Consider the following 12589-nt stretch of genomic DNA (forward strand, 5'->3'; position numbering starts at 1 on the left):
CATGTCATCACAAATATTAAGATTTCCTTCCTTTTTATGAATGATAATATTCCATTGTGTGTATGTGTGTGTGTCACACTTTCTTTATCTATTCATCCATCAGTGGACACATGGGTAACTTCCATGTCTTGGTTATTGTAAATAATGCTTGTATGAACACAGAGGTGCAGATGTCTTTTCGAGTTAGTATTTTTGTTTCCTTCGAATAAATACCCAGGAATGGAACTGTTGAATCATACAGTTCCATATTTTTAATTTTTAATTCTTTGTGAACCCTCCATACTGTTTTCCACAGTGGTGGCACCAATTTACATACCCACAAACAAGGCATTAAGATTTCCCTTTTCTTTATATCCTTGACAACACTTGTTCTTTATCTTTTTGATAAAAGCCATTCTAATGGATGTGAGGTGATATCTCATTGTTTTTTTATTTGGTTTTGATTTTGACCAGATGGCTTCCTTTACTATGCAGAATTATTTTAGTTTGATGTAGCCCAACTTGTTTATTTTTGTTTTTGTTGCCTTTGGTGTCAAATGAAAAAAAAAAAAAGAAATCCTCTCCAAGACTGATGTCAAGGAGCAGGAGTTTTATGGTTTCAAGTTTTATGTTCAAATCTTTAATCAATTTTGAGTTGATTTTTGTGTATGGAACAATAGTGGTTCAGTTTCATGCTTTAAATGTGATTGTCCCATTTTTCCAATACTATTTATTAAAGAAACTGTCCATTCTCCACTGTATATTTTTGGCTCTTCTGTTGTATTTTAATTGATCAAATATACATGAGTTTATTTTTCTGGGTTCTCTTCTATTCTGTTGATATATGTCTCTGTTTGATGTATGTGCCAAAACCATACTGTTCTGGTTAGCTTTGTAATATAGCTTGAAATTAGGAAGAGTGATGCTTCTAGCTTTGTTCTTCTTTCTCAATATTACCTCGTCTATTCAGGATCTTCTGCGGTTCCATACAAATTTTAGAAATTGTTTGTTCTAATTTTGTGAAAAATGCCATTGGATTTAGTTTTTTTGAGAGATGGTATTGAATCTGTAGTTTGCTTCAGGTAGCATGGCACTCTAAGAATACTAATTCTTCAAATTTATGAACATGTTTTTCTTTCCATTTATTTGTGTCTTTAATTTCTTTAATCAGTGTCTTACAGTTTTCAGTATATAGGTCTTTCATTTCCTTGGTGAAACTTATTCCTAGGTATTTTATTCTTTTTGATGAAATTGTGAACATGATTGTTTTCTTAATTCCTCTGACAGTTATTAGTTTATAGAAATGCAAAGAAGTTTTATACATTGATTCTGTATCCTGCAACTTGACTGAATTAGTTTGTTAGTTCTAACAGTTTTCTAGTAGAGTGTTTAGGGTATATATATATATATATATATATATATATATATATATATATTATATATCATGTCACCTGCGAATAAAGAAAATTTTACTTCTGAGAATATATAACATGTTTAACATATAACATATTTTATATCTATACAGTTGTCCCTTGTTTACAGCAGTTAATCCATTCCAGACTCTAGCGGTTGCACCTGGCATTGGAGGATTCCTGGGGTGCTCGAATACATAGGCCTACAGTCCATACGTACAGTAATTTTAATTGTAGTTGTAATACAGGGGTGTATAATTGACTAAGACAACCGAGAGCACGCTGTGTCATTTTCACTGTCTCTATCAACTTTTTAATGAATACATTTGAAAAAACCACGATAGAGTGAAGCTGCGAAAGTCAAAGTGCGAGGTGGTGAGGGACAACTGTATACTACATAGATATACTTATATACAGAGTATTATAGATGTTAAGTTAATCCTTTAGCTCACCTATAAATTTTTAGTACAAGTGATTTAAACATTAAAAATACGTAATATATATCAACATAAATTCGACAAACAGATATGAATTATAGTAAAATCTATTAATATTCCTACATCCTGTCCAGGTACTTTGAACATTCTGTTTGTCATCCCTGGGAGGTTCTTATGCTCCTTCATCTAATTTATTGCTATCATTCCTTCAGAGTTTGGCTCAAGTGTTAGCTCACCAGGCAAATTTTCCCTGACTTCCCAGACCAAGTCAAGTCCCCTGTTATACTTTTTCATCGTAACTTGGAATTCTTTCATGATTACAGTTACAAAATAATGTGACTTTTCAATATTTTTTAGTTCTGTAACGTCTTTGAGAACAAGGACTTATGTATTTTATTTTCTGTTTTATCACTAAAACCAAGCTCAGAGATTTATAGAATGAATGAATGAATAATTATAGAATAATAGTTAGAAGAATTTTCTGGCTTATATATTTATTTAAATAAAACAGAATTACAGCATGGCCGGTGTGGCTCAGTGGTTGAGCGTTGACCCATTGACCAACAGGTCACTGGTTCGATTCCCGGTCAGAGCACATGCCCCGGTTGTGGGCCCGATCCCCAGTGGAGCGCATGCAGAAGGAGGCCAATTGATGTTCTCTCTCATCGATGTTTCTATCTCTCTCTCCCTCTCCCTTTCTCTCTCTCTAAAAATCAATAAAGAAAAATTTTTTTAAATAAACAAAAAAAACCAGAATCACAGACTTATCTTTTAATACCACCATGTTGCTAGTTCCTCATTTTTCTTCTGGTATTTAAAATACAATTACCTTTTCTGCTAAAGTAAATTCAAATAATGCAGAAACTTTTCTTTATAAGAAACATAATTATTTAAACAAACCAATAAGATTAGTTACTTTCTTTTGTCTAGCACTGTCCATCTTAAGATAAGATTTGCTTCTGCTTAATACATTATTATTTTCATGAACAGTAGTAAAAACAGCTAGCAAGCAATGAAACAGAAGTCAACAAATGACTTAAATTTATTTAAAAGTATTTTTTTTTAATCCTCACTCGAGAACATTTTTCCATTTTTTGTTCAGATAGAGTGGGAGGGAAAGAGAGGTAGAGAGAGAAAGAGAGAGAGAGAGAAGAAACATCGACGTGAAAGGGACACATCGAGTGGCTGCCACCCGCATGACCAACCAGGGCCGGGGACAAACTGCAACCGAGGTACATGCCCTTAGCGGGAAACAAATCCGGGTCTCTCTGGACCGCAGGCCGACGCTCCAACTGCTGAGCCAAACCAGCCAGGGCTAAAAGTATTTTTTGTAAGCCTTAAAAGCATTTTCACATTACAACACTAAAGATAACAAAGATTATATAGAAGAAATGGGGGGAAAATCCACATAGGCACTGAAATAATAATAATACTTCTTATTTACAAGTAACATATTTCTAATACTTATGTTATTTTCCTCAAAAATAATAACAAACTGTTTTGGTAGCTTTAAAAAATAAACATGTAAAAATATTCCTTGTAGTCTACCTAGCTCTCTTTCATACAACCTCACTCACTTCTTGAGGGAACTGCTTTATCCCTCCAACATTTCTATGGTTCTGATAGGGCTGCCAATGTTAGTAGCCTTATTTCCCCTAACATGAGTGGACTTTGTCATCAGACAGACAAAAATTTTACCATATTCTCTTCAACACAGTAATTAGTCCAAGCAGTGGGCACATACAACCTTGGCTGGGCCTGAGTCCTCCAAATATTTTGGGAATAAGAGAGATGGGAGGAAGGGGTTTCTTTCTCATGGTTAATAAACTGAGGTTGATCCCGGAATTATCAGCAGCCTTGAGAGAATGAAGCCCAAAGGAAAAGATGGAAAGGGAGAGAACAGTTCTAAATGATATTTTATTCTCTGGATTCAGAAAATCCCAAAACTAGTTCTTGTCCTCACTTTTCTATGCTTTAGGTTTAGTCATTTAATAAATCCCTCACCACCCCCTACCCCCTGCCTTTTTTCCCCCCCCTTAAACTAGCTTGAATAAGATTTGTCAATTGCAACCCAACAGTCCCAATACATTTCCTATATTCATTTAGGCTTGATAAACTAAATATAAAAATCATATAGTTTTTTTAACAGCCCTGTTATTATAAATCTAAGTAATGATATATACTAAATGCTCCTTCTCTCCTACAATTTTTTTCAGCTTTATTAGGGTATCTTTGACCAACAGAAATTGTATATACATAAGGTGCACAACTAGATTTTTTTAAAAATTTTTTTTCCCCTTTATTTATTTGAGAGAGAGAGGAAGTGAGTGGGAAACAGAGATAGAAACATCAATGAAAGAGAACATCAATTGGCTGCCTCCTGCATGCCCCTCACTGGGGATTGGGCCCAAATCTGGACATGTGTCCAGGAATCAAACCAGCGACCTCTTAGTGCATGGGTCGATGCTCAACCACTGAACCACACCGGCCAGACACAACTAGATTTTTTATATACATAAGATGGTGAAATAATCACCACAATCAAGCTGGTTAACATATCAATCACTTCATATAGTTCCCCCGTACAATTTTAAATATATACAAATAAACATTTAAAGAAGCATAAAGTACATACAGTATTTTAAATTATCATACATAATAAAACAAAATATATTTTATGTAAATATGAAATTCACATATGTGCAAAATTTTAAAATGCTATGTATATAGAAAGGTTTCAACACCCTCTCTCTCTAGTCCAATACCCCAGAATCAACAACTTTCAATATATATATATTTTTTTTAATCCTCATCCGAGGACATTTTTCCATTTTTTCTACAGACAGAGTGGGAGGGAGAGAGAGGAAGAGAGAGAGAGAGGGAAACATCGATGTGAAAGGGACACATCGAGTGGCTGCCACCCGCACGACCAACCAGGGCCGGGGACAAACTGCAACCGAGGTACATGCCTTTAGCGGGAACCGAACCCGGGTCTCTCTGGACCGCAGGTGGACGCTCTAACCGCTGAGCCAAACCGGCCAGGGCAACAACTTTCAATATTTTTAATAGCTGTTAATAAGCTTTATTAGTACTTCTTGATTTACCAATTTTAAATATTATCTCTTGACTTCCTGCTCTGGGAGAAGAGAATTTAACTCCTCACACAACCAATTCCACCCTCTCAATAGTTATTATTATTATTATTTCCTCTATTATTTATCTTTATAATTTTACTTACACCTTTATTTATGGCTTCATGTACTAATGATACTCCATTTTGTAAAATAAGAATTACAGGAAGACATCTAGTCCCCTTACTTTCAATTTACAACTTCCATTAAATATTCTTATATTGAAAGGTTAACAGTTTCCGTCTGTTCTATAAAGGTTTAAGTCAATAAATATCACTTACATTAAGAAAACTATATAAATGACATTTAGTACACATCTAAGTAGTTTTCTATGACTCTGTATCCTTCCTATTCAGATTATCCTTAATTTTCCTGGAGTGTCTAATTCCCATTTCCTTTCCCTTGTCTGCTTTGATCACTACCTTAAATACTTCCAAATTCTCAAAGTTAGTTTCAAATCTCAATTTTTACTGGATATTCCCTCTTAGAGGTGACATATCTGTAAGATCTTTACTCAGCAGCAATGGGTCTTCTTTTCCCACTACCTAAAGTAAAAGCTACTATTTTCTAGATTCACTGTCATCTGCTCTTTTCATGACACCCTCATCTAGGGTACATTCTCTAAGAATTTTCCAAGAAAAAGTATGTGGACAAGTCAATCTTCTAGCCTTACATGCCTAGAAATGTTCTTTCTACTCTCACACTTCACTGAGAGTTTGAGTATAAAATTCTACATTGAAAATAATTTCCAAGTAATTAGAAATAGTGATTAATTATATTCTACCATCCGCTTTTGGCTGTATGAAGATTGATATCAATCTGATGACCTAATTTCTCCTCTCTAGAAAGTGTTCAGATAAATTGCAAGATGATGTATTTATCTGAATATCTTTCATATTCATTGTGCTGAGCACCTGTTGGTTTCTTTCAGCCAAAAGTTTATGACTTTCAGTTCCTCGGGAGGGGGGTTGTCTTTTTTTTTTTTATGTCTTTGAAAATTTCCTCCAATGGCCAGCAGATGTGGGTCAGTGGTTGAGCGTCGACCCATGCACCAAGAGGTCGCCGGTTCAATTCCCGGTCAGGACACATGTCCAGGTTGTGGACCAAATCCCCAGTGGGGAGCATGCAGAAGGTGGTCAATTGATGTTCTCTCTCATCGATGTTTCCATCTCTCTCACGCTCTCCCTTTCTCTCTCTAAAATCAATAAAGAAAAAAAGTTTTTTTAAAACGATACCTTCTAAAGACATGGCATAATATTGAATACTTAAAAAAGAAAAAAAAAAAAAAAAAAGGGAGGGAGAGAGGAAGGAAGGAAGAAAATTTCCTCCAATGTGTTTTCCCTAAGTTCTTTTCTGGAACTCTTTGGAACTCCAACTAGTTAAAAAACAAAACTCCTACAGTGAGCCACCACATTTTTTTTGGACACATTCCTTCTCTTTAGTTTTTATTTACATTCTGAATTGTTTCGTCAATTTTATCTTCCAACCTTCCTGCAGAACTTTAAATTTTAACCATCATATTTTCTTAATTTCCACAAACTCTGGAATCTCATTATTCCTTTCACATAGCATACTATGTAGATGTTTTAACATTATACATATCTTCTCAACTCTCTATGAAAATACTAATTATAGATTTTATATTTCTCTTTTAATTTTTTTGTTTTCAATACTACATTATTTATTCCAGAATTTTTGTTTGCTTGTTGTCATTATATTTTTTTCATGATGAAAGCACTCCTCATGTGTCTGATGATTCCTGAATACCCATTAATGTTTAAGAATAAGGCCCGAAGCAAATTAATTGGGAGTCCTCTAAGCATGTCTAGAGTTTCGTGACTGGTGAAAGTTGTTTTTAGGATAATTAAGTGACTAACTGTTTCAAAGAGACAGAACTGACAGAATGTAAAAAGAAAAAAAAAGTAGCAATACCATATTCCCACCCCACCCTTGGCCCTAAAGCTGATGACTGGCCTGGTGATGGAAAAACTGCAATTACCACCTTTATCTGCATCGTCCCAAAGTATCTCATTCCCTACTCTCTTTTTCATACCTTGCATACTCAAATTCTACACCTCTCTAGGATTCTGGGGCTAGGGGGAAAGGACAGATGACTTCCTTCTATCTTATAAGGCAGAGGATAATTTGTTGTAATTACTACCCACAGATTTAAAAATGCTTTATAAATAAGTCATGAATTGCTTAACAACAGGAATATGTTCTGATAAATGCATCGGCAGGCGATTTTGACATTGTGTGAATTGAACATCACAGAGTGTACTTACACAAACTTAGGTGATACAGTGTACTGCACACCTCGGCTATAAGGTATAGCCTATTGCTCCTAGGCTACAAGCCTGTACATCAGCCTATACAGCTGAGTACCATAGTGAATACTACAGGCAACTGTAAATATTTTTGTATCTAAACATATCTAAAAACAGAAAAGGTACAGTGAAAAGGATAAAAAAAATGGAACTCCTGTATAGGGTACTTACTTTAAATGGAACTTGTAGGACTGGAAGTCGCTGTGAGTGAGTGAATGGTGACTGAATGTGAAAGCATAGGATATTAGTGTACATTATTGTAGATATAAACACTGTATACGTAGGCTATTCTATATTTATAAAATGTTTTTCTTTATTTTAATAATAAATTAACCTTAGTTTACTATAATATTTTTACTATATAAACTTTTTTTTATTTAATTTTTTTCTTTATTGATGTTAAGAGAGGAAGGGAAAGGGAGATAGAAACTTTGATGACAGAGAACATAAATTGGCCACCTCCTGCATGCCCCACACTGGGGATTGATCCCACAACCTGGGCATGTGCCCTGACTGGGAATCAAACCGGCGACCTCTCAGTCCATGGGTCAAAGCTCAATCACTGAGCCACACCAGCCAGGCTATATACTTTTTAATTTTAACTTTTTAACTCTTGTAATAACACTTTGCTTAAAACACAAACGTGTTGTAAAAAATATATTTTTGTTATATTCTTATTCTATGTTTTATTTTCTATTTTTACATTTCTAGTATTTATTCTTTTTTGTTAAAAATTAAGGCACAAACATACACCTTAGCTTAGGCCTATACAGAGTCAGATCAATACCACTGTCTTCTACCTCCACATCTTGTCCCCCTGGACGGTCTTCAGTGGTAGTAACAAGCATGGAGTTGTATTCTCCTGTGATAACTGCCTTTTTTTGGAAGGCCTCCTGAAGGACCTGCCCAAGTCTCTTCTTGAAGTCTCACTCTGTTCAGAAATATGTCCACGATGGTTTGTTTCTTTTTTTCTTTATATATTTGCTTGTAAGCAGATATATGCACCATGAACATCCCTTTCTATTATGAAAACCTTTTGGTGTTGGAATTCAGGTTTTCAAACTTTTTTTTTTATCCTCACCTGAGGACATTTTTCCATTTTTTGTTCAGATAGAGTGGGAGGGAGAGAGAGAGATAGAAACATCGACGTGAAAGGGACACATCGAGTGGCTGCCACCCGCACGACCAACCGGGGACAAACTGCAACCGAGGTACATGCCCTTAGTGGGAACTGAACCCGAGTCTCTCTGGACTGCAGGCTGACACTCTAACCGCTGAGCCAAACCAGCCAGGGCCAGGTTTTCAAACTTTTTAAGAGGCCTGATGAGGTCTTCAAAAGTTTCTGCTAAATTCTGCACTGCGAATTTTCTTCTTGTTCTGCAATTTCTTTTTCTCTTTCCCCTTCTCCAGACACACATTCCTTTTCTAGTTCCAACTACTCCTTATTAGTCAATTCTTCAGGAACCACCTCTAGGAGTTCCTCATTCTCATCCACATCCTGGTTAAAGCTGCTTGCTATCTCAACTACAGCCTTGGCGATTTTTGCAACCTTTGGGCTAAGACACTAGGCAACAGAAAATTTTCAACTCCATTATAATCTTATTGCATGACCATCATACATGCAAGTCTATCACTGAACAAAACATCATTAGGTGGCACATGACTATACATAAAAATAAATGTATAAAACAGTACATTTCACAAAATAATACTTATTCTATGAGACATAGGATAAGTATTTTCATATTTTCCATTGTTTTGTAATGTTGATAAATGACTTTCTCTGCCATATTTCAATGACCACTCATCTATCTATTTTCTGTCCCTCTGAAAATTGTTGAAATCTTTCATTCACTCATGGCTCTTCTCTTTTTTTATTTCACTGTATTTCTCTCTTTTACTTCACTATAATTTTAGTAGGATCTAGGAGTGTAAAAAGGATAAACAAAAGTCCTCAATCTGTGATCTTTAACTCAAAGGCCTCTCTACTAGTATTTTTAAAAATCAGGAGTTTCCTGACCTGCCGGTGTGGCTCAGTGGATTGAGCATCATCCAATGGACAGAAAGGTTCTGGTTCGATTCCCAATCAGGGCACATGCTCAGGTTGTAGGCTCGATCCCCAGTAGGAAGCATGCAGGAGGCAGCTGATCAATGTATCTCTCTCACATCACTGTTTCTATCTTTCTCTCCCTTCCTCTCTCTCTGAAAAATCAATAAAAACATATTTTTTAATAATTTTTTTTCTTTATTGATATGAGAGAGAGAGAGGAAGGGAGAGGGAGAGAGAGAGAGAAATATCGAAGAAAGAGAACATCGACTGGCTGCCTCCTGCATGCCCCCCACTGGGGATCGGGCCCACAACCTGGGCATGTGCCCTGACCGGGAATCAAACTGGCAACCTCTTGGTGCATGGGTCGATGCTGAACCACTGAGCCACACTGGCCGGGCAATAAAAACATATTTTAAAAAATTAAAGCCAGGAGTTTCTTAACCTCTTTCTGGCTGATTTAAGGTCCCTATTCTAATTATGATGGCCTTAATTGCTGTATTCTGGGAGTTACCACTACAGCTTGCCAAGGCAATTTGGGGAATTAAAAAGGAAAGGGGGAAAAAAAGGAAAGTGCTGGTAGTGACTAAGAATCTATATAACAATTCCACTTAACTCTGAAACTAAAGTAGAATTGTGGTTAAATGTTCAAAATTAAACATAAATACTTAAATGAAGAAATGGGAATTTCTTTTTGAGGGAAGACTTTAGGAAAGGTGGTTTCCATAAAGCAAATAATCAAAATCCAATTTTCAAGTATATCATGATAAATAATATTTTTATAAGTAGTAAAGAGTACTTACAAGGCAAGGCTACTCAAAACATATTGTACGTGCTCACATTCATCTGGGAATGATGCACTGGCTGATGTAAAACAGGAAAGTGCAGTCTGAAGAACTTGAAGCTGTGGCAAAGGGACCTGCCATCTTCCAGCATAATCTTCAACCACCTAGTAGGGAAATAATCCAAAAAGAACATTATTATAGAAAATGTTCTCAACATCTCCAGTTGAGAAGGACATAAGAGAGACACATCGAGTGGCTGCCATCCACACGACCCCAACCGGGGCCGGGGACAAACTGCAACTGAGGTACGTGCCCTTAGCAGGAACCGAACCCGGGACTCCCTGGACCATGAGACGACGCTCCAATTGTTGAGCAAAACTGGCCAGGGCAAAAACAATGTATTATATATTTTAAATGTATCATTTAAAACAGATTGGCAAACTATTGTCTGCAAGCCAAATTTGGCCTGCAACCTGTTTTTTGTACAACCCACAAGCTAAGAATGAATGTTCTATTTTTATTTTTAAAATAATTTTTCTTTATTAATTTTACAGAGAAAGGAAGGGAGAGGAAAAGAGAGAGAGAGATCAATGAGAGAACATCACCTGGCCGCTTCCTGCATGCCCCCCACAGGGGACCGGGCCCACAACCTGGGCATGTGCCCTGACCAGGTATTGAACTGGCAACCTCTTGGTGCATGGGCCAACGCTCAACCACTGAGCAACACTAGCCGGGTGGATTTTATATTTTTAATGGTTAAAAAAATACATTTTGTGATGTGTCAAAATCAAATGCAATTCAAATTTCAGTGTCCATAAAGTTTTACTGAAACACATTCAGGTTCATTCATTTATGTATTACCTATGGCTGCTTTCCTGATATAACAGCAAAGTTGAATAGTTGTGATAAAAATTATCTGGCTCACAAAGCCTAAAATATTTAATACCTTTACAGAAAGTTTTCCAACTCTGATTTAAAAGCTGGGAAAACTAGTGCAAAGTATAAAAGACAAGAACACTCAGAGCTCAAGGACTTTTCATACTAATTACTTCCTGTTGGGAGACATGACAATTTTCCATTGGTGTCTTATATTTCTATAGTTTTTCAAAAAGAGGGTCTGACAGCATTTGTCTTCAAATATATTTATAGGACACAACCTTGAAAAATAGAGATGATGTCTCCCTCCAGACCAGTGAGCCTGTTTACTGTCCAGTATAATCATGATGTCATCTCCCTCCAGAATAGTGGTTCTCAACTTGTGGGTCGCGACCCCTTTGGGAGTCGAACGACCCTTTCACAGGGGTCGCCTAAGACTATCGGAAAACACATATTTCCGATGGCAATTCATAACAGTAGCAAAATTACAGTTATGAAGTAACAACAAAAATATTTTTATGGTTGGGGGTCACCACAACATGAGGAACTGTATTAAAGGGTCACGGCATTAGGAAGGTTGAGAACCACTGCTCTAGAGCAAAGGTCAGGCAGATATGCTTTTAGACCACTATAAAAAAATAGGGGTTCTCTAAGCTTGGGGTTCCTTAGCTGTGATGAAAACCTACTTTGAGAGTAGGATCCACCTAAGCCACACACAAAACCCTTGTGAGACTGAAGGGCAAGGAGAACAATTGTAAACATGAAGCTCATACTGCTTACTATACCAAGAGGAATAAAGTCCTTTCTCTCTCATCCAGGAGTTTCATGTCTTCTGCCAGCATCCATGAAACTGTGGCAGGCTTAGATAAAGTCTCAGACCCTTCACAGTCCTTTGACAATTCTAAATTGTGATTCCAGGTAGCTAACATGTCTCCAATGTTTATAGGACAGTGCATGGATTTAAAAAAAAAAGGGGGGGGGGGCGGGGAAGAAACCTACAGGGTATTATCTCTGTGAACTTCTTTCTATTCCTTCCAGATCTTGTAGCCCTTACTAGCTGGAAAGAAAAAACTACTACTAACTATGATGACCTCAAGTAGGGCCGACTTTTCTAAACCACCATAGGCCAAAAAAGAATATTAGATAAACAGTGGTTCCCTGGCTTCAAATTTTTTCTTCATTAGAGAGTTTGACCAGCTTTACTACCTCTTTTTGGCCACCACAACACCATTTTTGTATCACATAAAATATAGGCATCTGACAGTCTCACATTTTTCCTATTTTCAGTCCCAAATAGTTTGCCCTAATCCATATCTACTTATAACCTTATTCACTTTCTATTTATGGGCTGGATTTATCTCCCTAGAAGAGAAGCTTTCTACTTTTTCAGTTTCTGTTCTCATTATAGTTTCCCTCATTCACCAACATTCAGCTACTAACACCCTGCCTGATCTAGCTAAGCCCAAATATAACACAATAAAAGGTCTTGTGGGCAACACCTCCAATATGTTTGCCACAATACCCTTGAAGAGACATAAACAAAATTGGCTGAAATGTACATATCTTCGTACACTGTTTAATGTCACACCAGATAC

The 12589-nt window shown here is 36.5% G+C and overlaps 1 protein-coding gene across 3 annotated transcripts in view; it reads right to left on the reverse strand.

Annotated features, from left to right (window-relative positions):
• ZNF654 (zinc finger protein 654) overlaps window positions 1-12589 on the reverse strand; it is an 85326-nt gene that overhangs the window by 48736 nt on the left and 24001 nt on the right. For 2 of the 3 annotated variants that reach the window (XM_036243841.1, XM_036243839.1), the window contains exons 2-3: window positions 10137-10282; window positions 7458-7508 (exon numbers count right to left, since the gene is read on the reverse strand). In XM_036243841.1, coding sequence (XP_036099734.1) covers window positions 7458-7508; window positions 10137-10282 — 197 coding nt within the window. The remainder of the gene's footprint in view (window positions 1-7457; window positions 7509-10136; window positions 10283-12589) is intronic. The other variant, XM_036243840.1, reaches the window with a different exon arrangement.

This window comes from Molossus molossus, unplaced genomic scaffold (genome assembly GCF_014108415.1).
Source record: "Molossus molossus isolate mMolMol1 unplaced genomic scaffold, mMolMol1.p scaffold_m16_p_5, whole genome shotgun sequence".
NCBI lineage: Eukaryota > Metazoa > Chordata > Mammalia > Chiroptera > Molossidae > Molossus > Molossus molossus.